We start from the raw sequence: 26,064 nt of genomic DNA on the forward strand, positions 1-26,064 counted from the left end.
CGTCTCTGTTGCTCCGTGTCCGCAACTTGCTTTCCTTCGTCGTCAGTCACCACGGCCACACTATTTCCACTCGTCGGCACTTGGCTGCCGATTGGGTTATCCGTCGACTTCTCAGAAGCCAAGGCCTTTGTGTATCAAGTAACCTTACGGCTCCTCCAACTCGAAAATACCTGCTCGACGAGCGAACGACGTCACGGTCATTTTATTGTCGTCGAACAATGACATTCCACAAGTTACGAGTTACGACTCACGAGTTCAAATTCCGACGTGTTCTCGTCGCTAGAGGGACCATTCAACAATGATGGTTGTTTACGACCTAGCCAATAGTCAATGGGATTTAAAGGGAAAGATTTCTAGGTCACCGTGCACTAACGACCTCTACTGAACCAAACTCGGCACTAAAAGCGTAAGCAAAGCGGTCGACGTGTGCTCTGTCCATAACCTACAACCGAGTCTCTTATCATGTCAAAATATCCGTGTTTATATTCGTTGTTTTATTAAATAATGTCAACCGACAAATTTCTCGATCTTGATATTAAAAACTTATTTGAGGAACACACCGTCAAGGACATCGAGTTGATACAAAAGCAAATTCAACATGAAACCGACCGCAAGAAAATTGAATTGCGAACGTTGGTCGGGTAATACTTTATTATAGCCTTACTTTGATCACCTTTTTTTAAATCAGCTCCTAATACGATTACAATTTCAGAGAACGATATCGTGATCTCATTCAGGCAGCCGATACGATAGCAGAAATGAAACAAACTTCCGAATCTGTCAACAACAAAATAGTTAACATTGAAAAAACTTTCCACGAATTACAACAAAAGTATCTTATTGGGTTTAAGATGGAAGTTGCTCAAGAGAATTTGAAAAGGTAACATCAATTTTGCAGTAGCATTCAAAAATTTCAATATGCTTGTTTGTGGAATATGACAATTAATTTTAGAGAGACCAGTTGTGTGGCCGATTCTATAGTTATGCAGATTAAAATTTTAATGGATGTGCCAGAACAGATTTGGTCTGCAATAGATGATAAAAATTTTTTATTTGCTACGCAACTATTTTTATTAGCAAGGCACATTAATTACAGCCTAGCTTTAGAAGTTGGAGACTCCACTTTAGCTATTAAATATCCACTTGTTTCAAAGCAATGGGGTATCATAAGTCAATTCAAGAATTTATTATTAAGTTTCTGCAATGATACACTGCAATCGATAGAATTGTCAATGAAGGTAACTTTATTACATGTTACCACACACAAATGTACAGTAATTTCATGATTTTCAATATTTAACAGGTTGCAGCAAATTGTTTAGCTGCATTAGTATTACTGGAAGGGTTAAATTCTGCTGAATTATTGGACAAATTAATGGCTTTTAGAAGCCAAACTGTACAATCTGTTATTACACCAGAAAATGATCTAAGTGTTAAGAATAAAATCAAACTATGCTTGAATGTTTTGATGGAAGCAGTTCCACTAATCGACAGTTGCTTCATAAGTAATGTGTATTTCAGAAGAATGAGAAAAGCTTTTACTTGCAATAATAATAATCTTAAAATTTCTTTCATTTTGCAGAATATGAAGACAATCAGGATGGACTAGTCTCATTGTATATAAATGATATTAAAGATATAGATGCTTTGTCTATGTTGTCCGAATTGGACTTAGATAGCGATTTGTTGAACAATTTTTTGCCTATTGTTGCCAAAAATCACAAACCATTTGAACAGTATGAGTTTGAGAAACTTCCATTGCTTAGTATACAAGAGACAGTAAATACATGGTTCAACTGGATAAATGACTTGTTAAAAGTAGAAGTAAAAAAGCTATTTAATTTAGTTGTTTCTGTAAAAGGAATTTATAATATTCGAGAAGATTGTCTTGCTGTCGCTATACCAGCAAATTGGGAAACGGTATGGGAGTCGCTTTCTTTACCTAGTGTTAATTTTTGGATGGAATTTTTTCAACCATTATTAACAGAAAGAATAAAAGGTAAATCAGTATTCATATTCAATCTAAACATTGATAAAAGAATGTACAACGGATAAAATTTCTTTTCATTTCAGATATTTTAAGTGACAAATTGAACGTTTGTTTTGCAAACTTGAAGAGAGATATTTTGGAATTGCTAGATAAAGTATCCTATGAATCTTGCCAATTTCCAGAGCATGACTTACGATGGTTTGTTTGGAAAGATTCATCATCGGACATTCCGCAAAAATTGATGGAGAATGGAACTTTTGATAGTAAACGCCCACTTCTTATGAAAGCAAGCGGTTTTTCTCCGAACATTTCAAAGTTGTGTGAAAATTTCGAATGCGGGCTGTCGGAAGTTTTGCTTCACATAAAACAGTATTTGTACGAATTAGAACAAAAGACTGGAATTAAAGATGATTTGCTAGTGAGCGACCTCTATTTAGCTACCAACAAGTTTTGCGACCGTACTGAAATTCAAGATTACTTGCAAGTAATTAGTGAGAAACTGATGAACGAGTTTATAGTTTTCGTGAAACAAGAGTGCGTAGTGGAGAAGCCGAAAACAGGGCGGCAAGACATCAACGCGATTGTGACTGCGAGGTTCTTACAGTCGGTGCCTCTATTGTGTTCTCACTTCAAGGAGTGCTTTACAATTTCCAGGTCAACTGGTTTGACTTTGACGAACGTCAAGTGGCAGGAAATCTGTGATAAACTAAAACAAGAAAGTACTTCAATATGGTCGGTTTGGGCCAAGTGCTTCGCGAGAAAAATACCTCAACACAGAACCAAACATTTGGTCAAGGAGTCTGCCGATGAAATACGAATGCACACCATTATCACCGACTGGGAAAAAGTATCGATCGAGGAAGAGGCTGAAGAGGGAAAGAAGATCAAGTCTGAAATTTTAGTTCCTTATCAGCCTACTGTGCATTTGCAAAAGTTTTTGGCTTCCATCTGTCAAGATATCAACAAAGTCATACCTCATACTATTCCCAAGTAAGTATAGATAATAAATACTTCAATGACAATGAATGCCGTATAAAAACGCTTTGTGCGAATCTAATTGCAGATCAGTTTTGATCGAAATAATAAACACCATTGCTTCTGAACTGCTTGATTATTACTCAAAAATGGCTACGTTCGAGATACTTCAAAAACAAGCAATACAGATACTATTTGATATAAAGTATGTAAGTTTGTTAATGGTGCCTCGCGATGATAAACCATTGTACGAAAGATCGAATAAACTCAGCAGCAACGTTATATCAAAGATCGATCCTTTCGATTTTGATGTATTTAGTCCGTTCATCAATACGAATGTCAAAAAAGCCGTTCAACGGACTTTAGTAAGCTTACATGAAGAAATTAATCAATATCGAATGCGTGACTAAGACAACAAATCCATGTAAAATTTATAATCAACAGTTACTTTACGGAAATTTGGTGCCGCACATGGAGCAATTACATTCCATGCTAGGTGCGCGAATCGAGCACAGCGAGGGATTGAAGTCAGTGAAAGACCCGCCGGGCATTTTAGCGCTCTGCACGGGCGCTCCGTGGTTTCCATCTTTGGCCGTCACAGCGCCTGTCAAACACATTCCCGCTGCGGTGCAAAATCCCGAGAAAGCACAGGTACTTACGCTTGTCAACAAAAATATTTCACTTTGGATTCTCGATAAGACGTGTTATCCGACAGCTATTCGAATAATTTATTCATGCAAATGTATTTTTACAATTAGATGGGTCTATTTTTTACCACATTTTAAACGATATATTTTGGTAAGAAAGACAGCGTTTGAGTTGTGTGTGAATATTGGTTGTGCATGGCCCTAAAAGTACTTTAAGATTTCTAACTACTTACCATGATCCTGGCTATTCAGATTATTTTATATGAAATTTTATTGAATGACAATTACTCGTTGGGTGTAGTCAGTTAAACAGCGCTCACTTTGTTTGCAGCAACAGAAAAAGCCACCGGGAAAGGATCAGTCAAAAAGCGATTCGGCCGGCTCGACAATAAAATCTGGAGCAGCCGCATTCTTCGGAGCGATGGGGGGTGAATGGTTTGGCACGAGCTAGACTTCATTTTCCATTTATTGTTGATATCGTATGCTTTTATACTACAACTACAGCGCATTTGTACATAATAGACAATAAAATTTCGTTTTTAAAAACGAGAACCAATTGTGTTGTTTGTTATTAACTATTTTTAGGAAAACCACAAGCCTACATCTTTGTAGCCCGTTAACATTTTTCATCTACTCGAGATGTTTTCCAATCTTTGCATAATAAACTTGAGATTAATTAGGTTGGGGGACATTGCAATCAAAATGACACGAATGAAGCATATTTAAATCACATACGTTACTTTCAAAAAAAGTCTTTATCTTTAGATTCTGAAAGAAGGGAGTATATCACACAAATAAATTTTCTCAAAGTGGTAGCGAACGACCATAATGGATATTGGAAAATGTTGTTTTACAAGTATCAATCTTCAAGTATAATATCGTAGGAGCTTTCCAAAGCAGACTTGTCCCCCAACGGGAGTTCTCGGATCGAAGACTGATTGGTTCGCTGACCGCTCTGTTGCCAAATCGACCATTTCCTTGGCCACGGAAAAAAGCCAGCGAGGTCAGTCCTGACGGCGCTGAATTAATTTTCATAGACAGCCGAGGGAGTCGGGATAGCAGGCCTTTGCCGTGGATCATCCGGCAAAGATTGCCGTCAATGAGCGTGGCTGATCAAGTCGAGCAGACTGATCGGGCAGTCGCGCTGGAATCCGCGACAGTCGTCGGCGAACTCGGCGCGCTCGACGTCGGCCTCGAGATTTTCGGCGAGCGAGCTGGAGGGCCTGCAACACCACAAGACAGAGCGGCTGCGTCGATCGATCGTCGTTCGCGGATTCGCGAAGCATCGCTGTGGGGCTCCGATTTGAAAGTCGATCGCGCCGGCTGTCGACTGCTCGGTTTTTCGCTGCTACGCGCAGGCGGGGCCAAGGAGTATCTCGGCAAGGAGCTTGTTTGTCGAAATGCTAATGATCGGACGCTCGGTCGGGCCGTTACTCACGTGAATATTATGCGGACCAGATCGCCTACCAGGCCGCTTCGTTCAAATGGAAATGCGGCAGACTCGCATATCGTGCGCTGCAGGCACGCCCTTCCCCGGTAGCCGTAACTGGAAAACACGAGGCTCGATGTTTCGACGTCAGTTCGAGGTCTTAAGCTCCACGACGCTCTCACCTGTCGAACTGGCGCTCGATCGCGTCGTAAAGCATCCGCCTGTCGAGAGCGCGTCTGCGGATCCGGTGCTCGCTGGCGTTCATTTGGCCGGAGTTGTTGATGTGCGGCGTTTGGTAGTTGGCCTCGAAGTAGAACGACAGTGAGACGGACTTGTCGGGCAGGTCGACGGGTACCCCGATGGCGAAGAAAATCTGCAGGCAGTCGCAGTTCATCGGTGGGTCAGGGCGTGCACTTAGCCCGCGCGCGTACTCACCCCCATGCCGCTGCCGTCGGGGTAGGCCAGCGAGCGGGCGTGTCGGCCGATCGCCGTCTTCAGGCTACTCGTGCGGCCGCGAGCCAGCAGCGCGCACTGGCACAGCCACAGCAGCCAGACCGCCGATCTAGACGCGCACCACGGATCAGCTCGTTATCGGCCGCCGATCGGCGATGCGCGCCGCCCGCAATAATCAATTCCGCGGCGCGCTCGATTTGCGACGCTCGTTAATTGCCCGGCAAAAATGTGCGCGACTATGCACAATGCGAGCGCGCCCGGTCGGCCTGAATATTCAGCGGCATTCGATCAATTTCTAATTAAGCAAATAATTAACTGGTTCGCGGCTCGGCCTTGTCATTAAAACGCGCACGGCCGTGTTTGCCCTTCTAGCCCTCGGCCAAACGTGCGATGCGCGCTTTGTGCGCTCGCGATGTATTATTAGAAATTGATCGAGCACCGACGAGCAGCGAGTTGAGCTTTTCACTTACCTCACGTGCATCCCGAGGCAGCTCGAGCGCGCGACTCAGCTGGAAAGGGGCGAGAGCGCGCCGGCCAGGCGCAGCACCACGCGCCTGCAAATCTCATTAATTTGCGCGAAATACGTTTAGTTTAATTATCAGCCGCTCCGGGCTTTTTCCCCGCTCGTTCGCTCGCGGACGGAGGGACGCTGTGATTAATAAGCCGCTCGGCGGGTGAACGCGTCGAGGGTACACCAAGCGGACCGCTGAGCAGGCTCCGAGGTGCAAAGCACACGAATGAGCGCTGGCAGCTTGGCGGTAAAAATTGGATCGGTCGGAAGCTGGTCGATCGACGTGGATCGGCCCCCGCGCGAACCTCTGTAATAAGGCGTTCAAATATTGAGCCATCGAATTGGAGCCATGTCCGCGCGTATAATCCGCGAGTCCGCGACCACCTCGATCGTCTCGGGCCACTGCTCGGCTATACGCAGGCGTGCTTCGAATGTAAATGCCGCGCGCGGTAATCGACTCGCGAGTCTAATGGAAGGCTCTGCGGCGGGCGGGAGCGAACGCCCCGGGAAGCGTAGCGAAAGGCGCCCGCGAGATCGCCCACGGCCGGCGAGCAGCTTGGACCGCGCGGCTCCAGATGGCGCCTGCAGTGCCGCGCGCCCGCGCGTCGCCCGGCGCCGCAGCAGCCCCGCCCATGTGATTTAAACGCACAGTGGCCCCGAACCCGCTCCTCGCCGTTCGCGCCCCCCGCAGCAGCCTTATCCGTCTGCTCTGCGCTCCCTCGGCTCCTTCCAACGAGCGCGAAAGATTAATCTCGTCGTTCGGTACGCCGCGATCACGTCTCGCTCGCAACTGCGCGCGGATGCGCCGGCTCGCGCCCCTTCGAGCGCTCGGGTGCCGCTGCATCGAGCGTCGCCGATACCGGCATCCGAGCCCTTTTGACACGCGCGCGCGCCCCGACACGCCACTCGCACGCGCCGGCGGAAGCGATCCGAGAGCCCGAGCTCGCTGGCGGCGATCATTTCACCGCGGCGCGCGGAGAGAAAGCGCGCTCTCCCTCTCTCTCCCTCTGTCCGAATGAGAAATTGCTTTTAAATCCCATTCTATTTCCAGCGAGGGAATGAACCGACGGGCCTCGGCCGTCGTCGCTGTAAAGAATGAATTTTCTGCGGTGCGCTCTCTCTCTCTCTCTCTCTCTCTCTCTCTCTCTCTCTCTCTCTCTCTTTGTCCTCCCTCGCCCGCTCGTTTCCTCCTTCTTTTGGAATGTCGCATCTGCTCCGAGCCGTCATCGGCCGATCAATCAGTGCACCGCCCGCACGGCTCTTCTGATTTTTTATCCAGTCCGCTCGTTAATTGAAATGTTGCTACAGCGCGACCCGCGGCAATTGTTTTTCCGGCCGAGGATCCGCGCGGCGGCCGCGAATGCCCACCCTTTTATTGGCTTTCGCCGCCTCCCCGGAATATATACGTATATGCCGCTGCCCGACAACCGCGCGCCGGCTCTTATTATACACTCTGCTGTTCGATTCCACCTGCGCACTTTTTACCCCGTTCACTCATGAAAATTCATCACACTTTGATTGCTAATAAAACTGTCGCTGCTTGGCTCTTCGCCTGCGACTAGCTGGGCTTTTCAGTAGAAAAACCTTGATTCGGTCAGGCGCGCGAGCCGCGAAATATTTTTTTCCTTTTTTTTTTCATGTGCCGCAATGCTTTCACGCGCAACCTTTGTCGATGCCGAGAGATCGAGCGAACTGTTACGATTGCCTTCCATCGCAGAGCTGAGCTATTCCAGCCGAGCAACCGGCTCTGTTTCGTCGATGACAGGCGTGCTGGTGCCCGGCGTGTTTTTTCCCTCTCGTTGTTCTTGTTCGGCGAATCCGGCCAATTCTAGGGCCGAGAGTCAATGAAGCCGGCGAAATAACAGTCGAGCTACAGCGAAGCTCGAGCATCAAAGTAGCAGGGGGAGCAAAAAACTAGAAGCCGCAGCTGCTCCTGGATCAAAAGACGTCGACGACCAGTGAACTTCGAAAGTGAAAAAGGAGAAAGCAAGAGAGCTTCGTTAGCGAATTAGCTAAATGAACTTTCGAAGGACGGTACGCGATCCCGAGGCGAAGGAGAGCTCGGTGCCATCGTATCACAACAAGAGCTCGTCACGATTCAGCCCCGACAGCGCTAATCCCGTACGTCTCTCTCCCCTCGGTTCGATAATGCATTTAGCGTCGGCAAATAATACACCTAACGAACCTGGCCAAGAGAGAGAGAGAGAGAGAGAGAGAGAGAGAGAGAGCGTGCCACCGCTTTTTCAAAATTTACACGCTTTTCAAGCTCTACGATCATCGTTGTTATTCGGCGCGGCCTCGCCCACGCGCCGGGCGGCGCTTCGCATTTTAACCAAACGAACGCGATTACGGCCTCGTGCACATCTTCCCCGCGGCAATGTATGCTCGAACCCGAGCAAGTAGATCTCGCGTTGCGTCGATCCGAGCAATGATTTTTAAGGGAATCCAGCGACACACCCGCGACTTTCGTGCCCTTGTCCGCGTGGCGCCTCCCCCCTCGAGGAGCTGGTAGGCCATTTGCGGCGGCGGCGGCGGCGACTCCGATGCTTTGACGACCGTACACAAAAGTCGGATAGACACAACGACACAACGACACAACGTAACGAATGGAGGCAGCTCGCGCTTATCGCGGCGCTGGCTCTCGGCGCGCCCAGGGGGATCGGGGGCGTAAAAATGGGGTACGGATGGGGTGACGCGTGTAGTAGGGTGCAGATATGGGCCGCTATACTATGTAGGCCAGTCGGACGTAGAAAAAGACTGAAAGGGCTCTCCGCGCGGCGCGTCGGCGGCAACTTGACCCACTCGCGCTATCAAGCGTTCGTATCGCCGTGTTTTTCCATTACCTCGGCCAGCCCGCCTTCGTACGCACTCCGCAACGATAAAGAAAAGACTAAAAAAAGCCTTTCGCCGAGATTCCCTTCTTCTTTCGAATCCTTGCGGCCAAAGCGAATCCACGCGTTCGCCTTCGCTACGGAAGAAAACTGCTTTGCAGTTCATTTTTATCAAGCGTGCGCGCTCTTGGTGTTACAAATGCAGGCTAAAAATGCAGCTGCTACGTTACAGCCGAGCTGGGCATATTTTTAATGCGCTATCAAATAAAAAAACTCAGCACGGTCGTGGGAGGGAGGAGGGGACCAGCCGCGCCAGTTGTTTGTCAAGTACTTTCCAAGTTAACTCGAACGTGAGAGAGTCTTAACAACCTTTTTTACGGGGAACTGTCGCGGCCAAGTTTGCGGCGCATATCAGCGCGGCTGCAACTGAAATTGGCCTGACCGGACAGCCACGCAGACCATTACTGAAGCATCAGCGCGAGATCAACGCGTGGAAAACCAGGAGGTGGGTGGGCGATTAACTAGAATAAGAGAGTTTGAGGGAAAATCTCCGGGGTAGAAATAATTGAGCGTCAGTGAAGTTGGCGGCCGAGATAGAGAGAAGCAAAGAAGAGAAGGGCGGGGCGCGCAAGAGTTTGAAAAAATATTGACTCAAGTTATCGCTCTTGGCTAAAAGTCTCAGCTGAACAAATTTCCACGACCCAGAAAAAAGCGAAAGGGGCCACGGAGGCTGGGAATTGAAAATTAGTTAATGCAATAATTGGTTGGGCTCGTTCACTCTCCGTGACGCTCGCAGCCCATTGTGCCGAGATGAAAATTGCAGCAGCGCTAGAGTTCATCTGATAAATGGCCTCAGCACGAGAGGGATGGCATCGTAATGTTGGTTATTCAATAATAAGAGTGGCCGTGCGCGCGCGCGCACGTGTGTGCTATGGGTGACGCAGTGCGTCGGGGGGAGAATTTTCCCGGAATGGCCTGTAAGAATCAATGCTGGTTGATAGCAGCGGCTCCCTTGCCTTCTCTCGCTCTCCTTCTGCGCAGTCGTCCAGCTCCAGCGACGCCTCGCCTGCCTGCCTGCCTGCCTGCCTGCCTGCCTGCTTCCTTGCCTGATTGCCTGCCCGCCCGACAATCCGAGGCAACGCTTATTTGTCGAGCAAAGCCAGCGCGCGGCAGATCGCGAGCTCTGCTCATTAGAGCCTCGTGAACTGGACGAGCGAAGAGGCGCGCGAAACGATATGTAAATGCCGCGCGGGACCCGCTTCTTTTTATTCTTCGGCCTCAGTTTGAAAACTCAGCCGAGGCAAAAAGTTGCACGAGAGCCGCAGCCGCCGTTGCCGCGCCCAAGCCATGAGAATTCGCGCGGACGACCAGTGAGTAACTTTCGCACGACGGCGAACACGCTTTTTCCCGTTGGCTAGGCACGCGAGTTTTAATGAATTCTCGATAATCGACAACGGCACGAGACCGAAAAGAAAGACCAACGGGATGTTTATCGACTGGTTCGATTTTTCAATCCCATTAGGTACGAGAGAGAGAGAGAGAGGAAGCAACTTAATCACTTACACGTAACTACAGCATAAGCGAAATATGAGAAATAGCCTTTTGCCCCTTTGAAGCTCTCTGCTTCGCCGAGTCGCGTCTGTGCGAGCTATTCGAGTGGAATAACGCGCGACGCTGCATTCCGATTTCGCATGCCCGGGATTTTTCAATCGGCGCGATACCAGCACAGCCGTGGCAATTCGATTACTACAGCTGTGCGCGCGCGCAGCTGTACAGGTTTAATGACGACGAGCTGAGCGGCTTTAATCACAGAGTACAGGCGTTCGCTGGAATCCGATGCGGCGCGTCACAATCGAGCCTCTTCTCTCGCTGCCCATGGTCATCGCGTGTGTCTGGTTTGCAGGCTGCTGCCGCTGGTGCCGATGGTGCTGGTGCTGGTGCTGGTGCTGGGGCCGAGCGCCGCCGGCGAGTCGCCGCTGGCAGAATCGGCTCGTCGGCGCATCCGCGCGCTCTCCTATCCGGAGGAGAGCCAGCTGGGGGTGAGCCTCGCTTCGGCTGCTTGGCATTCGGGGCCGCACGCGCCAATCCGGCAAAAGAGAGCCACTCAATTCGCGACGAACGCCCGCGCTCGGGCCGTTTGCGTTCGGCGAGTGTTATTGCGAATCGATTGCCGCGCGCAGCTGCGAACAACGGCCGAGCGCGCGCGGCCCGCTCGAGCGCTGATTGCCAGCGGCCACCTCGCGGCCGCCTCTCCCCGCGCAGCCTCGCGTGCCGGCTCTAATTAACGCGGCACCTTGCAGCTATTTTTCGCGCTCGCTCTGCCCCTTGACGAGCCGCGCTCGTCCCAGGCCGTCAACGTCGCCTTCTTCTTCGAGGCTAATTACAAGCTGCCCCGCGACGACGACCACGACCACGACGACGACGACGACGAGGAGGAGCAAGGGGAGACGAGGCGACAGCGGCTCGGGCGGGCCATCGACCGGACGACCCTGTACCGCGCGCTCGAGTCGAAATTCGAGTCGTAAGTAGAGAGTTTTATTATAGCAGTGACGAGGCGCGGCGAGAAGGCGAAGGCAGCTATAAATTCGCCGCCAGCTGCCGACTGAATAGTCGAATCCCACTATCGAGCCGAGTCGATATGCAGCATACGAAGACGTTCCGCGGAATACTAAGTATTCTGAGTAATCTCGTGTCGATTCGCAACGGAGTTGGAGAAATGGCAGCGAGTGCACCGCCGACTGCACGCCGAGGCGCGCGGGGCGTGCGTCGAGCGCGAAGCACCGGTCCCGTTGCTCGCTTCCGCCGTTCGCGACGGCCTTAACGCTCGCCGACGTGCCAATCCACTTAGCGCGTCTGGGCCCGAGCGGCTGAACCTCCGCTAAACCGCGCGCCCGGCGCCGTTCCGTTTGCGACGGGCGCTTCCGGCCTCCGCCGCGCCGTTCTCGACGACGCGCGCTGCACGGCACAGCGCGAGCATGCTCGGGCTCCTTTCCATCGGCCCATCGATCGGAAGTCGCGGCTACGACTGCCGCGCGGAGCCAGTCGGAGCCGCGGGACAGGAGCGAGCGACGACCCGAGCCTTGTTCTTGCCGGTACTGCTCGCGACCGCGCAGGCTGGGACTCCCGGGTCGGCAGTGCTTGCTGAGGTCCATCTGCGAGACGGCCAGGGAGCTGCGCCCGGAGCACCGGCACAATGGCCTCGTCGGCGATCTCATGCGGATCACGTTCACGTAAGTCGGCTGGGCTCCACCCCGACTCCGCTCCACTACTCTCGAGGCTCTCTCGCTTCCGCCTCTGGCGACTGATTTGTCGACTGACCCACGGCCGCACCGGCGCCCGCGCCGTGCCGAACGCGAGCGCGGAATCGCGCCGGCTTACCTTCTGCCTGGCTCGGGTCGCTCTGCTTTCGATCAATTATTTTTACGCACGGATCATTGGAGCGGGAAAGTGGGTTTCGAGGTGAGCAGTGCAGCGCCTGCAAGTGGACGCCGGCGCTGATCCGCCCGGAGGAGAAACGCAATCGACGAAAGCTAAACACACTTTGATACTTTGTGTGCGATATTTATTTGAGAGAGCTACAGTAATTAGCGAACGAGTACATAGCACGCACACGTAGCTTGGATAATGGGATTGCTGGTATCAGCGAGAGCGTAATTTCCGCGGATAAATGGTGAAATTGACGATGGGAAGAGTCGAAGCGGCGCGAGGCACGAGGCGCGGGCAGGAGGAAGAAATGAATGAATTATAGGCATTCGGAGCTCGCCGAGCGACGGACTTATTGGTGTATCGAGTATCGATTAAAAAATTCATAAAAGTCGGGCTGCCGGTGTCGTTGCTATGCGGATGAACGGCGAGGAGTGCGGAGCGGAGCGCGACGCGGTGGATGGGAGGAGGGCGGGAGGCGAAGCGACGGCTTGATCTACGTTTATGGTCGCAGGCCTTCGACGAGCGAGAGCGAGGAAGGAGCAGACTACCCGGAATACACGTCGGCCGAGGAGCACGGGACTGGAGATGGCCTCAGCGATTGCGCGGCGATCTACTGGCGCTGCCCGTTATCCATTTATCAGCACATAACCGGGACGCCCGAGTGAAGGATGGTCCTCCGCGGAGCCTCTCCGCGGCGAGCTTCGGCCACTTGGACGTTGTCCGCGCATCTGCGCGAATAAATCAGTTGAGCCGAGACGACGTGGTCTTTATTTCCCTGGCCGTCGTGGCCGCACTCGCGCCGGCGCTTATTTAAATTAATCTATGCAGAGAGGCGCGCCGCTTATCCCTTTGTGATTGCGAGCCGCGCTGCCGCTCCATTTGCATGAGTTCTTGCGAGCGGCCATCACTGCAGAACGCCAATCAAGTCGAAAAGTCCGAGCGAGCAGCTCGAGCGGTAATCGGAGCAGTCGCCGCTGCGCCCGGCCAGCTCGGCGCCGACCACCCCGTCTGGAAGCTGATCCTCCGCTCTGGAGCTCGACGGCCTGTGGGACAACGATACTTTCAGCCCTCGCTGCGCCTCGCTTCGATTCCATTCGCTCGAGGCTGCGTGGCCCGGCGATTCGATTACGCAGCGCTCTCTCGCGTCGCTAATTAAAAACATCTAAGACTTTGTCCGACTGGCGGCCGCGTCGGTTTTCAGCGACTCGCCCTCAAAGCGATAGCCGCGAGAAAAATGCAGCCGTGGCGCTGACAGTGAGAGGCGAGCAGAAAGCAGGAATTTGGCCCATTTTCCGGTTCATTTGCCGCCGCTCGCGCCTCGGCAAAATTGATTGAGACGCTCGTGGCGCTATGATAGTTTGAGTGAGCTGAGCTGACTTACGTGAAGACAACGCGCAAGACGTCTCCGAGCAAGCCATTGTGCAGCTCGAAAGGATGCTCCGAGGCCTCACAGATCGATCTTAGCAGGCAGTGTCGCCCAGGGAATCCAGCGCTTTAATCAAACCAGATACGACCAGCGTTACATTGTACCAGCCACATACGCCCTCGTCTGCCTACGGTTCTCTCTCTCTCTCTCTCTCTGTCTCGCGCTGCGCGCCTTAAAAATTTACCCGACACATCTTACAACGCCAACTGTACCTCGACTTTGCTCTAGACGAGCACCCTTACAACTTCTACTGCCAACAACCTCGATAACTTGTCTCTTAATTAACGACCGAGCTCGCCGGCTCTTCGCCTCTCGCTAATTACCAGCGGAATAGTTCGTTCGATTGAAAAACTCTCGACGCCTTTCCCTTTGTTTCGACCAACTTCGCCTCTTACCGGCAACATTTTTTTTCCTTTTCACCGGCCGTAACGAGTCGCGCTGCTCGGGCTGCCAATCGGAAAGCTCACCTCTCGAATCTGCTCCGAATGAGCGCGTAAACGGCGGACCGGTCGATGCTCCGCTTGCGACGGCTGGCGGGCAGCACCTCGGCCAGCAGACTCGAGTTGTCGGGCAAGCCGTAGTTGGCCTCGAAGAAGTACGACAGGGAGACCGAGTTGGCCGGGTCCTCCAGCGGCACCGCCAGCGCCACGAAGATCTGCAAGCAGCGCGCGCGTGAATCGGCCGCCGACGCGCGGCGGTCCCGTCAGAGCGGCCGTCGACACTTACGCCCGTGTTGCTGACTGGCGGAAACGAGGCGGCACGGATCGGCCGCTGCAGGATGTCGGCTATTTCCGAGCTGGACGCCTCGGCCCCGGCGCCTCCGCCGCTCGCCAGCAGCAGCAGCAGCACCAACAGCGCCAGCGGCGCGCCACTCGCCACGAGTGCACTCATTTTTAACGAGCTTCCGAAGCCGGCCGGAGATAAGCTGCCCACTGGCCGCCGAGAGGCTCTGCCGCCGCTCGCCAGACGCGACGTCGCGAGGCCGCCGGGCGCTAAGTGGCGGCCGTTATGTCCACGGGCAAGCTCGTTTTCGGGTGCGCGGCCCGGCCGCGAGTAGCTTCGCGACATGCGGCCGCGACTGGTGCTGTGCTGCGGGCTGGCGCTGCTGCTCGGCGGCGCGAGCAGCGACGTGGCCCGGAGGAGCCTGCTCTACCCGCGACCCGGCGACAGCGAGACCAAAGTGCAGGTAAGCGACTGGCGCGTCGAGTCGTGGCGAGCGTCCGACGAGCCGGCTCTTGTTGTCGCGACCCAGGTGCTGTTCGGCCTGGGACTGCCGATGGAGGGGCAGACGTCCATGACGCTGGGCTACGTCGTCAAGTGCAACTACGATCTGCCCTACAACGCCTCGCGATCGTCGCGAGGAGCGGGCGCCGGCGGCGCGACCTCGAGGTGGAGCCTCTACGGGATGCTCGCGGCGGCGCTGGGCAAGAGCTGCCTGCTGCGGGCGGTGTGCGAGGCCGCGGAGCTGCCGCTCGCCTCGGCCGAGCGCGGGCTCGCGGGTCAGCTGGTCCGGCTGCTGCTCGCGCCCTCGGCCACGCGGGAGCGCTACGAGCTGTACGCCGACCGCGAGTACCATGCCGCCGAGGCCAAGGGACGCGGCGGCGACTGCTCGCACTTTCGCCGCGACTGCAACTACAGCCTGCTGGACTACTTCACGCGCGTTGTCCACGCCTGAGCGCGGCCCCGATGTACGAGCCGAGCCGCTCGCAAATGCGAATAAAAATCATCCGCCGACATCCAGCCCAGAGCTGACGGCTCTTTGTGTGCGTCATTTGCCCGAAGCCCCCTCCCTGCCTGCGAACCAGTCATAAGCGCGCTTTGATCTGACGCGGCCGCGCGCGCGCATTATTAAAATTTTCCGCGGAGAAAGATGCAGCGCCGGCGAGAGCCTCGGGGGGATAATGAATTCGAATCGAGGCGCCCGCGCGCGCGGCTGTCGAGTTTTAAAGCGGAGCGCCCCTTAGTCGGCGGCTGGCCGGAGCCGAGTTGACGGAACAGGGCTCTATGGATTATGCGTCCCGGGGCCAACTATTCGGCCAACTTTTCCATCTTGTTAAAGTTGTCGCGCAATTTTAGGAATTTCATGCCTCTCTCCCGCTCCAATCGATCGATGCCTCGGCCCCCGCGTCAAATTATACGCGTCGACTTTATCCAAGTCCCGCGCAAACTTTTCCAGCGCCCGCGCCCAGAGAAAGAGAGAGACAGCGGGACAACGAGAGAGGCGCGCCCAGCATTCTTTTCGCAGCACCCGGTCGTCGATTGATTACACAGTGTCCCCACCCCCGCGCCCACCGAGCACCGAGGACACCCTTTCTCCCGTTGATCCTTTTTCGCTTTGAAAGGCCGCAAGCTTAGTGCTCCGTCGGCTATAGAGCACCGCAAAATGCATTTGATTCCTCGTTTAGTCTGCCCTGTCGCTCGCCACCGCGCCAATTTCCGGCCTTGATTGGTTCCGCGCCAACCAATCGTCATCGGATTTGCACGCCGATGCATACCTGCAGCGAGGAGAAAACTTGGAGCTTTCGGCAAATTTGCAACGAATTTGTCGATTGCTAAACAAGAACGTAAAACTGAAGCGGCGAATGCATAATGAAACGCGTTGAGCAGAAAGAGCTGGAAAGCGGGAGAGAGATAGCAACATTAAGAAGATGGTTTATTCAGTGACGATAAACTGGTTTGAGAGATAGGCCTGTATATAATTGATGGCAGTTTATCGAGGCTGCATCGCGGCGGCAGCGCGATTAAACTTTCAAGCGTCTATCGGTCAGAGGGCGGAGGGCGGAGGGCGGAGGGCGGAGGGCGGAGGGCGGCTAAACGGAGCTCGCTTCCGATTATAATTCTGTCGCGGGGGGTAGGAAAGGAGGAGCGACGAGAAGTGGGTAAAACCTCGGTCACCGTGGACTCGGACTCGGCTGAAAGAGTAATGAGCGAAAGAATGCGCTAATTGAAAAAGGCTGTGGATAATGGTGTCGCGATCCAGTTTAATTATCGGTTCATCAGTCGGACCGAGTAGGGGCAGAGGAGCGGCGCAGACAGCCTGACGAGAGGAGACGGATGGAAGGATGGCGGTTGGGGGAGGGGGCGGAAAGCCGATTAAAGGCCCGCTGAAAATTGGCGATGGATAGCGCCTTGGGCGACGTTAACAAACGCTAAACGCGAGCGCGGCGCGTCCGAGCCAGAGACAGGCGGACAGGCAGCCAGACGCGAGAATGCGATTAGCCGGAGCTTTTGACGTGGGCCGCCTCCGCCTCGCGAGCTGCTGGCTGCTCGCCGCCACCGTCGGCGCATGCGGTGTCGTCGCCACAGCCCCGAGCGAGCGCGTCGCGCCCAGGTATCTGGTCTACCCACCGGCCGTCGGCTCGGCCACCAAGGTCCAGGTAAGCCCGTGCGCCTGCTGCTCCACTCGCGACCAACGACGACTCACCACTCGCATCGATACCTCGCACGACAGTTCATATTTGGCCTGGGCATACCCATGGAGGTGGACGTCAGCACGATCGTCGGCTACGTGATCAAGTGCAACTACGACCTGCCGTACAACGCGTCCTATCTGGCCGAGCCGTACGCGCGCCACGCCAGGTGGTCGTACGACGGCGCCGACTCCTCCGCAGGTATTGCGCTAATCGATCGATCGTGTGCGGCGAGCACCGCGTAAGCCATAATAGTCATCGCAGACGGATCAGCGATCGGGCGATGGCCTTCGAAGGGACGAAAGCCCGAGAGTGAAAGCCGCAGCGACAGGCTGGCCCGGCTCGTTCGCGTCGATATGGCGTATTCTTATTTATGTCGGCGAGAGCTCTTTCGTCCCAACAAAGGCCCCCCCTACACCGGGGGATTGCCGCTTTTATCCAGCTAATCGCTTGGCTCCTTCCATTCTTCGCCCGCACAGATCATCCGCTAAGACGCGGACCGAAGAATGGCTGAAAGAGGCGGCGCGCGAGCAAGCAAAGTAAATCAAAGTTGCGTTTCCAGGCCCAGTCGACTCGCCGGCCGGAATCCAACGAGCCGGCATTTATCAAATGATCGAGGCAGCCATCTCCAGTGGCTCCCAGTTCGAGGGCAAGCCTTGCCTCTTGAGAGCCATCTGCGAGGCCGCGGCGACGCCCTTCGACTCTCGCCGCTCCAGCGTCTTCGCTGGACTGCTGCACATCCTGCTCACGTGAGTCTCGAGCGTTCTCTTTCGGCAAGGCGGTCGATTCCCGCTTCGCGAAGCGTGGCCGTGACTTACGAGCCGTTCTTGGGTTTTGCAGACCGTCGAGCACAGCGGAGCCGATCGACCAGCAATACCTGGCGGCCGAGCGGACGGGCGGCCGAGCCGGCGGCGGCGGCGGCGAGTGCGCGCGTGCCTTCGCCGAGTGTCGCGCCAGTTTTTTGGAGTACTTTAGCGAGATCCACTAGGCCACCGGACCCGGGCGAGTGCAATTTTCCGAAATCGCCTACGTGCCCCGTTGCGCGCTTATTGGCAGTTTGCCGGGGCGCCCCGTTCGACGATTAACGCGCTGCCCTCCGATCGCTCGGCCCCGCGCTTCTTGCCCTCGCTCTCACTGACGTCGCGCGGCCGGGATTTCTCAGCTTCGCTCGTTGCGTGCCCCGCGCGATCCTCCTCCGTCCCCGAACAACCGCCGCTGCCTTCGTCGGTCCGAGTATGTCCAGAATCGGGCTATAAATACGTTTCATCCAATTACGCGGACAAGCGCGCGGCCAGGTCTCTTCCCCAGGACCTAGAGAGGGAAGCGTCGGATCGCGCCCGAGCGAAGCTACTGCCATATATTCCTCTTTGCGCGCCCATCGTCGAGCGTTGGCAAAATTGTTGCTCACGGCACACCGCCGTGGCGTCGGCAACGCGCTGGTCGTTGGGCGGCTTCGACGGCGTCGACGAACGAGCATTGACGATCGACGTGGCGCGAGGTGGCCGCAGCGAGCGGCAGTTTTATCGGTTCTCGATAAGCATGTAGCGCCGCGTAAAAATCCCCAACAGCCCCTGCGAGCAGTGCAATGTTAATTACGAATTCCCGGCGGCGGATAAGCTCGTGTCCGGTTAAACAATCAATGGACTGGATCGCGAAGAGCTGAGCCGGGGCCAGCGAGCTTTCGCCGACGGCGACGATACAGCGGACTTTGTGCCATTATGTCGGCCACGAGCGCGAGCTCGCTAAGCGTATCGATCCGGAATCGCAGGTACTTAGCTGTTGCTTCGGGGTCGAATCTGCAAAGCGGCTCGATCGCGCGGTTAGGCTTCGCGTGTCGCGGCTGCGGAGTTTAGCACGCGTTAATTGCCGGTGCTTCGGTGTCGCGGTCGCAGCCGATTCATTAGGCACTTTTGGATAATGGGCAAAGACAACTCGGCGGGAGACGGCCGTTACGAGCGCGCGGCGAGGAGGAGTCGGCGACGAGGCGATCCGTTTCACGCTACTGCCCGGCGAGACTCCAGTCTGGGCCTCGTTGCAGCAGCTCGCCAGCCATGGGATTCGCAAGCGTCGTCGTCGTCGTCGTCGTCCTCGTCGTTGCCGGCTGCTGCTGCCTCGGCTGCGCCGCCGACTCGCCGCGCCTGGCCGCGCAGTCCCACGGCCACGCTCACCATGCGTCAGCCTCTTCGCTGCTACGCCCGAAGCGAACCCTCGCCTATCCCGCGCCGTCGACGCTGCTGGTAGGTTCACTGGTCGGGTACTCCTCGACTCGGACGCGATCGGCCGTGGCACGGCCTCGTTGGCATTGCTTGCCCGAAGAGTGTGCCAAAGCGGCGCGTCGCGGCCTGATCGCCGCTCGTCGATTGATCGGCGCGCAGCGGACTAATATTAATCGCGAACCCGTTAACGACCTTCGTTCACTAGTGCTCGTCGCGCTTGCAGAACTGCGCTACCCCTCCGATATTCAAATTGGCTGCTAACGCATTCTCCGCCGAGCGCCGCCGTCGGCTTTCGACCGAGTATTGGATTATTCCAGAGATGCAAATACATTTCCCGCGACGGCGTCGAGTTTTCGCGCTGTTTAAATGGAACTCCGGCCATTGTTTCAGCGCCAAACTTTTCATTCGATTCTCAGAGCCGATAGCCCGCGCTACTTTCCAAGCAGCGCGCTGCCTTCTTCTCTCCGGGTTTTTCTCTTTCTCTTTCTCGCTTAAAGATTCATTAAGACCTGTTGCGTGGTACTTGCCAAGTAACACTAGTAACAACTTACCGGCGAAGGCGAGCTTACGATAACAGCAGCTCTCGAGTCTCTCGCTGTTCTGCGCAGCTGATCCTCGGTCTGGGCACGCCGCTGCAACTGGAGCGCGAGAGCGCGATCGTGGGCGCGTTCGCCAAGATGATCTACGCGCTGCCGAGCAACGCGACGGCCGACTCGACCGAGGCGGACGCGCGACGCGCCAGCCGCAGCCGCTGGTCGCTCTACCGCAGCGTCGCCCAGCTGGCCGAGCTCTACGGCTTCGGCGAGGGCAGGGCGTGCGTGCTGCGCGGCATCTGCGAGGCGGCCGCGGCACCCTTCGACGCGCACCACGGCCTCCTCCACCAGCTGCTGCAGACCTTTCTGTCGTGAGTGAACCGTCGCCCGTCGACTCGATTGGCCGCCGCCAGCCGATCGCCTAACCGTGCGCCTCGCGCTTGCAGGCCGTCGAGCAGCGAGGAGGAGTACGAGCAGTACCAGGACCGCGAGTACCACGCGGCCGAGCGGCTGGGCGGCCGCCTCGAGGATCGGTCCGGCTGCCACGCCCTCTACCCCGAGTGCCGCGCCAGCTTGCTCGACGTCTTTTCCGGTGTCCGCCGCCGCCGCTGACTCCGGCTCCGTCGCGGCCAAGCGCCACGGGACCTCGGCCGTCGGCACGAGCTCTCGCTATCCTGTCGTTCGCCTGATCGTCAGAACGATCCATCCAGAGAGGGCGAGAACGAGAAAGCTGTCCGCCGGGGAATCCGAAATTACGCAGGCGCTGTCTCTACCAGTTTTAGACGTGCAGTCTTGATTTTACAATGTGCAGACTCCGGCCCGATTCCCTTTGCCCGTCGTTCCCGCTGCTTATGCTGGATCGAGCCTTCCACCGTATTCCCACCTCGTCTCACCCCAGCTCGCGCTCGCCGGCTAATCGCTTTCCGATAAAAACGGCGAGTGTCTTTCGGCTTGAAACACTCGCAAATTGACTTTTCACGATGTAGTCCACGCCGAGAGAGCTCGCGCCGGGAAGCGTCGCGACTATCTCTGCGGGTACTCTCGCCCAGCTTGTCCATTGTTCTCGAATCCGTTTCCAGCTCTCAAAATCCAAATCAGCTTGGCGTGGTCGGGATGTAACGCGGCTCGAACGCGGTAAACCGACGCGACATCGTTGCGTCCGGGCTCTCTCGATCGCCAAGCACCGGAATAAAGGCAGGGCTGACGAACGGAGGAGGAAAAAACCGACGAAAAAACCGAAGAAAAGAGGCGGACTCGAGGCGCACCCGCAGCTTGTAGCGCTTCCGAATGGCCAGAAGCGCGCGCACGGCACGTAATGGCATACGCGCGGCGGAAAAAAGTATCGACAGGGGATCCGTTGGACGTCCTGCATTAGGAAAAGCCCTCGAATTCGCTGGTGCGGAGTGACGTGGAAATACTCGTATCCGCCGGTAAATCCGCGAGCGCGCGCGCGCCTCCGGACAATGCGGTTATTAAGGGGGATGATCAAGCGCAAACGAGTAGGACACGGACTCTGCTGGTCGTCATCGATCTTTCCGGCCGCCACTCGACGCTAATTTCGGCGAACGCAAGCGGCACCATATGCATCCCGCTGACTTGTATTGGAAAATTGCACCGAATAAAAAGTACGTTTGACAGCACAGCCTATCTGCGGAATTTTCTTTTTTCCTTGTCCATTGGTCGAGAAAGATTTAGAGGAGGCTCGCCGGGGGACGGGCGAGAGGGGCAGCGGACGAAGACGAAGAGGAGCGAGCGGAGTGGCATGTCCGAACTAATCGCAGCCGCTACTGCGAGACGGAAAAGAAGGGAGGGCCAGCGAAGATTTGGCGGCTTTCAGCTTGTCGTATCGATTGACTTGGACGCGAGAAGCTCCGGCGGCACGGTCGGCAGAGCGGCACTCGCGAAGTCTCGCAGCGCCGCAGCTGCGACTCACCTTTAACGCGGCGGCCCGTGTCGAAAGCAGGGCGGATCGCCGCTAGCCGAGCTCCCGGCTGGTCTTCGAGCCGAGCCTGCAAGCTACGCGCAGATGAGCGCGCGAAAACTTGGCCGTCCCGAGTCAAACGCTTGCCGAATGTCCGATTCCGAGGGGCTCTGCCGGGTCGGAGACTGTCCGTGCGCCGAGGCCGGCGGCCGCAGCATGTTTGCGCGGCGGCAGGTACACTGCAACGAGCTTGATCAACTCTGTTTAGATTAGGGATTCGTAAGCCCAACTACGCTGCCGCCACCGGTCTCTCTCCGATAACACGGCTACGTCAGCAGCAGCTCGCCCGACCCCTCGAATTTTACGCGACCAGCGGGGCCGGCTGCGCGCGCAGCGTCCGCCTCCGCGGGCAAAGCGTCAACGCGTTTTCCTAATCGGATGCCTTGTTCCGCTCGGCACGGCCGATTCCCGCAAGCTCGTTAGGCGCACGTGCACCAGGGCACGCGCCATTGTGCCCGCTCGGCTCGACGCCTCGACCGGGCGCCCGCTGCACCCAGTCTCATTGGCGAAAGCGACTCGGCGCGGGATTAACGAGCGCGATTATCGGGGCGCCCGCGCACTCGTCGATCGCGCGACGAGGCTCCGGCGAGGCTCCGGCGAGAGCCGGGCGGCAGCGATTGGCGGCGAATAACAAGCATCCTGATTGATTTCCGGCCTCTCGGCGGCCTCGCGGAAATTCAAGCGGAAATGAAAGCGAAGGCCCCCCCGCCGCGTCGAACGAGTCGCGCTCTCTCCCGGGCTCTCCTTTAGCTCGCGCTCCGCAGCGCCGAGGCGCCGAGGCGCCTTGTCCGCCTGGGCCAGCCGGCCGACTGCCGGAAGGAAAGGGGCAGGCGCGCAGATCGACAAACTGCAGCTCCGATCACGATCCGATTTCAGATCACGGACCGTGATCGAGGGAGGCAAGCGCTCGGCGGCGCTCCACGGGAAATGAGAGCGCGTGTCGCTCGCGCGGCTCCGGCGAAAAAGGCTCGGGGCCGCGCGCGCTTTCGCTCGCTGCCGGCTATTGCAACTGAGCAAACTCGCTCCACGTCATTATCTCGTCCTTCAAAAGACTCGCTCCCGGCTCTCCGCGCGTGTGTGCACAGAGAGACGCCGCCTCCGCCGCACTGCGAGTGGCGGAGTTGTGTGCTCGCCGAGGCGGAAGCAGGATACACGAAGAAGACGCATCGGCCGCCTCCCTGGGGGAAAAATTACTCGCTCGCTGCAAGATCAACATCGGCAAATCAGATTCGGCGAGGCAACGAGTTGGTCCCGCGGGAGCGCGGGGAGGTGGGGAGCGCCCACGCGGCCTTAACGAGGCGTAAGATTTTTTCACAGCGCCCAACTGGTTTAGGCGCCTGGGCGAGCTCGAGAATTCGGCTTGGCCACTGCAGCGGGCCGATGACCGCGAGCGAGCAAACAGTCTCGCGGCGCAGCTCGGAGAGCGAGCGAGCGAGAGAGAGAGAGAGAGAGAGAGAAAGAAACAGGAAACAGTCGCGATGCCGCCGCCGCCGCCGCTGCTGCTGCCGCTGCTGCTACTGCTGCCGCTCGCTCTTGCCAACGATCCGCCGCTGCTGTTCGCTCAATCGAGCGTTTTTCAAGTAAGCCAGCGCAATCATTGGGCGCTGCTGCCGTCTCTGTCGCTGCGGCAATCGATAACTCGTCGCTTGCACCGCTGCTCTCGCTCCCTGCCTCTCCCGCAATGCAAACTCCGGGCATAAGACACAGAGCCGGGATTTCCAGAGCGCAATTCGGGTTAGCCTCGTTTTCTGCTCTGGAAAGCCGCGCGCCAGCCAGATACGCCCGGAGTAATGAGAAAAAGTGGAAAATCGGAGGGTCGGCAGCGAGAGCGGGAGGTCCGCGTCCTGCCAATTAGGCTGGCGCGCGAATATCGGCCCTCGGGATAACGAATGGCCGTTCGCAGACGAGAAAGTGCCGCAATTAGAGCCAGCCGGCGCCCGTTTCGCGGCGCGCCTCCCGAATCAGCTCGGCGCGCCTTCTAATAAGAGCCGCAGTTCACAGTGGGCACCTCGATGCCGATCGCCGCGGGCGCGAACGGCGCCCTCGCCGTCAACTTGGGCTACCAATTCAATTACGCGCTGCCGTCGAACCTGAGCCAGCTCGAGCCGACGGGCCCGCGAGGCCGCGTCCGCCGAGGAGCCGAGCGGCCTGGCACGGGCCTCGACCTCGTCGACGTCTACCTGTCGCTGGAGGACACGCTGCAGCGGTAAGTTGGCGGACGACTGGCTGGTACGAGCTTGCGAGCGTGAACGAGTGCGCGCGGGCGGCCCGAAGGGGATCGGAGCCCTCGTCGCGGCGCTCGGCGGCCAACTCCAACGTAAATTAATTGGGACACAAGGCAATTACGGGCGCCGAGGTGTACGCGCGCATCGGAAGCTCGCAAGCTCGGGATATTGGCTCGTCTCTGCCGCGAGCTAGCTCGCAGGCTCGCCGGAGACGTCTGGCTTTGTGCCGCCTACTCAGAGTTGACGGGCGCTTGTGCAGCCACGGCTGGGGAGACGCGCGCCAGTGCATGCTGAGGACGATCTGCGAGCTTGCCGAGGCGCCACTTCACGGCAGGGCCGACCACGTCCTCGAGGAAATCATCCACTTGCTGCTGACGTGAGCGCTAATTATCAAGTATTTTGCCTCCCCCGTCAGCCGCCTATGGAATTAAACGGCGCGTTCGCTGCGGCAGCGCGTCGCATTTTCAGCAGACTGCGAACCGTCGCGCGAGGCTGCGAGGAGCGTCGTGTATTTTACGTGCCTCTCGACTAATTAGGCCAAACCGTCGATTCGGTCGAAACGTCTCTCCTTGGCAGACCGAGGCACTTCTTTATAGAGCCGGGAAAGCCGCGCGCACCCGGAACACTGATTCTCGTCAAATTGACACTCGCATTTTCCGCGCTGTCGTTGCGCGCGCGCTCCCCGCTTCGTTTTTCCAGCGCTCCGAATCGAATTTCCGGCCCGCTCCGAGACACTCGCGTCCGACGAGTAGGCAAAGGTCCTTTGACGGATTCTCGAGCGCAATCTTCCTTTGAGCGCGCTCCGATAGAAGCGACAATTAAAGGCGCTTTTGTATGGCCGCTGGCTTCGGCCGAAACGTGCCATTGACGCTTGCAGGCCGTCCGAGGACGGAGGCGGCGACGGCCCGTTGCGCCAGTACGAGCAGGCCGAGCTGCTGGGTCGCAGCGGAGCGGGCCAATGCGGAGCGACCTACGCCGGCTGCCTGGGATCGCCGCTGGACGCGTTCACCGTGCTGGCCGCGCCGCCCTGAGCTCGCCCCAAGTCGCGCGGCTCTCTCGGCGCACATGCCGATCGGACCCTGGAGTCCCCGGCCGGAGCGCGCCACCGTAAAGCCCGCCTCCGAGTTTGTTCCGTGGAAATGCGATTAAAGCCGATGGTAAACAGCTGTACTTTCGACGCTCGCCCGAGCCACGTAAATAAATGCCCTCTGCACACCCACGCCTGCTTTTTGATTGTTCGCCACACGACGCGGGCACCTGCGCCACTCACTTCGCTCGGCACGCGCAAGTAACCGGCGCGAACGAGCGCGGCGCTATAGACAATTAAGTTTCGAACGATCCGCGTCGACGCGCCGGACGCCAGTCGACAATTTTAATGGGCGCGCTTTGCCAAGGTTTTTTTCTCTTTTTTCGAAAAGCCGCTGCGCCTGTTTGTCGACACCGCGAACGAGCGGCGCCCTGGCGCGGTCCGTCGACGCGCGGCTGGTGATCGAATATTCGGCATATTCGAATACGAATGGCAATTTCATCGACAATTAGGCTGCCGAATTGATCGAGCGCCTCATTACTCGTCCGACCGCGTTCGAGCATCGCGAGCGCTAAAAATTCAAATCGATACGAGATAATCGCCCCAGCGAAGTCGTCGGCGATACCAAAACGCACCGGCTTTATCTTTATTAATAAAGTTGCGAGCCTACGTCGCAGCGGCGGCGATGACGGCGGCGGCGGCGGCGGCGGCGGCGGCGGCGGCGACGCGACGCCGGCGGAAGAAGAGGAAAGTTGGCCGCGGCAATTCGGCCTCGTGCTACGTGGCCTCGTCCCGAAACTTGGCAGCTGCTCGCCGTTACGAGCGCAAGGCGATGCAGCTCAGCTGCTGATAAAGTTGTCGGAGTCACGCATCAACGCATGACGTAACTCGTGGCGGGCGCAGCGTAGGCATAGCAACGCGCTCTTTCGAACGCGCGTCCGCGGGCGCTGGAGCGCTGCCGAATATTTGTCTTGGCGTTAGCGA

At 56.5% G+C, this 26,064-nt stretch overlaps 7 protein-coding genes across 9 annotated transcripts; 5 read left to right on the forward strand and 2 right to left on the reverse strand.

Annotated features, from left to right (window-relative positions):
- The first annotated feature begins 200 nt into the window (after positions 1 to 200).
- LOC131665000 (conserved oligomeric Golgi complex subunit 1) lies at positions 201 to 4,156 on the forward strand. Of its 2 annotated transcripts, XM_058936566.1 has the most exons (10): positions 201 to 641; positions 713 to 880; positions 953 to 1,238; positions 1,304 to 1,505; positions 1,583 to 1,999; positions 2,074 to 2,980; positions 3,054 to 3,330; positions 3,410 to 3,616; positions 3,724 to 3,763; positions 3,944 to 4,040. In XM_058936566.1, exons 1-9 carry the CDS (start codon positions 505 to 507, stop codon positions 3,748 to 3,750), a joined length of 2,628 nt encoding a protein of 875 aa, XP_058792549.1. In that variant the 5' UTR covers positions 201 to 504; the 3' UTR covers positions 3,751 to 3,763; positions 3,944 to 4,040. The 2 variants fall into 2 exon arrangements, with proteins under 2 accessions (XP_058792549.1, XP_058792548.1); XM_058936565.1 differs by lacking the exon at positions 3,724 to 3,763 and having other exon boundaries at positions 3,944 to 4,156.
- A 50-nt stretch (positions 4,157 to 4,206) lies between these two features.
- LOC131665002 (uncharacterized) lies at positions 4,207 to 6,701 on the reverse strand. The gene is made up of 5 exons (XM_058936569.1): positions 5,965 to 6,701; positions 5,477 to 5,603; positions 5,224 to 5,414; positions 5,051 to 5,158; positions 4,207 to 4,835 (listed from the first exon to the last, which is right to left on the reverse strand). Exons 1-5 carry the CDS (start codon positions 5,973 to 5,975, stop codon positions 4,709 to 4,711), a joined length of 564 nt encoding a protein of 187 aa, XP_058792552.1. The 5' UTR covers positions 5,976 to 6,701; the 3' UTR covers positions 4,207 to 4,708.
- Positions 6,702 to 9,981: 3,280 nt separating this feature from the next.
- On the forward strand, positions 9,982 to 12,957 carry LOC131665093 (uncharacterized). 2 transcript variants are annotated; one of them, XM_058936710.1, is made up of 5 exons: positions 9,982 to 10,206; positions 10,740 to 10,875; positions 11,137 to 11,357; positions 11,950 to 12,066; positions 12,774 to 12,957. In XM_058936710.1, exons 1-5 carry the CDS (start codon positions 10,184 to 10,186, stop codon positions 12,925 to 12,927), a joined length of 651 nt encoding a protein of 216 aa, XP_058792693.1. In that variant the 5' UTR covers positions 9,982 to 10,183; the 3' UTR covers positions 12,928 to 12,957. The 2 variants fall into 2 exon arrangements, with proteins under 2 accessions (XP_058792693.1, XP_058792694.1); XM_058936711.1 differs by lacking the exon at positions 11,950 to 12,066.
- A 199-nt stretch (positions 12,958 to 13,156) lies between these two features.
- LOC131665064 (uncharacterized) lies at positions 13,157 to 14,579 on the reverse strand. The gene is made up of 4 exons (XM_058936662.1): positions 14,415 to 14,579; positions 14,156 to 14,343; positions 13,644 to 13,754; positions 13,157 to 13,305 (listed from the first exon to the last, which is right to left on the reverse strand). Exons 1-4 carry the CDS (start codon positions 14,577 to 14,579, stop codon positions 13,167 to 13,169), a joined length of 603 nt encoding a protein of 200 aa, XP_058792645.1. The 3' UTR covers positions 13,157 to 13,166.
- A 2,318-nt stretch (positions 14,580 to 16,897) lies between these two features.
- On the forward strand, positions 16,898 to 18,086 carry LOC131665065 (uncharacterized). The gene is made up of 4 exons (XM_058936663.1): positions 16,898 to 17,065; positions 17,140 to 17,299; positions 17,661 to 17,847; positions 17,939 to 18,086. Exons 1-4 carry the CDS (start codon positions 16,898 to 16,900, stop codon positions 18,084 to 18,086), a joined length of 663 nt encoding a protein of 220 aa, XP_058792646.1.
- A 1,181-nt stretch (positions 18,087 to 19,267) lies between these two features.
- Positions 19,268 to 21,417, forward strand: LOC131665066 (uncharacterized). The gene is made up of 3 exons (XM_058936664.1): positions 19,268 to 19,271; positions 19,822 to 20,218; positions 20,294 to 21,417. Exons 1-3 carry the CDS (start codon positions 19,268 to 19,270, stop codon positions 20,457 to 20,459), a joined length of 567 nt encoding a protein of 188 aa, XP_058792647.1. The 3' UTR covers positions 20,460 to 21,417.
- Positions 21,418 to 23,840: 2,423 nt separating this feature from the next.
- On the forward strand, positions 23,841 to 25,357 carry LOC131665067 (uncharacterized). Its single transcript, XM_058936665.1, has 3 exons — positions 23,841 to 24,034; positions 24,313 to 24,429; positions 24,931 to 25,357. Exons 1-3 carry the CDS (start codon positions 23,841 to 23,843, stop codon positions 25,082 to 25,084), a joined length of 465 nt encoding a protein of 154 aa, XP_058792648.1. The 3' UTR covers positions 25,085 to 25,357.
- The last annotated feature ends 707 nt before the right edge of the window (positions 25,358 to 26,064 follow it).

This window comes from Phymastichus coffea, unplaced genomic scaffold, assembly GCF_024137745.1.
Source record: "Phymastichus coffea isolate CEN01 unplaced genomic scaffold, Cenicafe_Pcof_1.1 PCOF00047, whole genome shotgun sequence".
Classification (NCBI taxonomy): Eukaryota; Metazoa; Arthropoda; class Insecta; order Hymenoptera; family Eulophidae; genus Phymastichus; species Phymastichus coffea.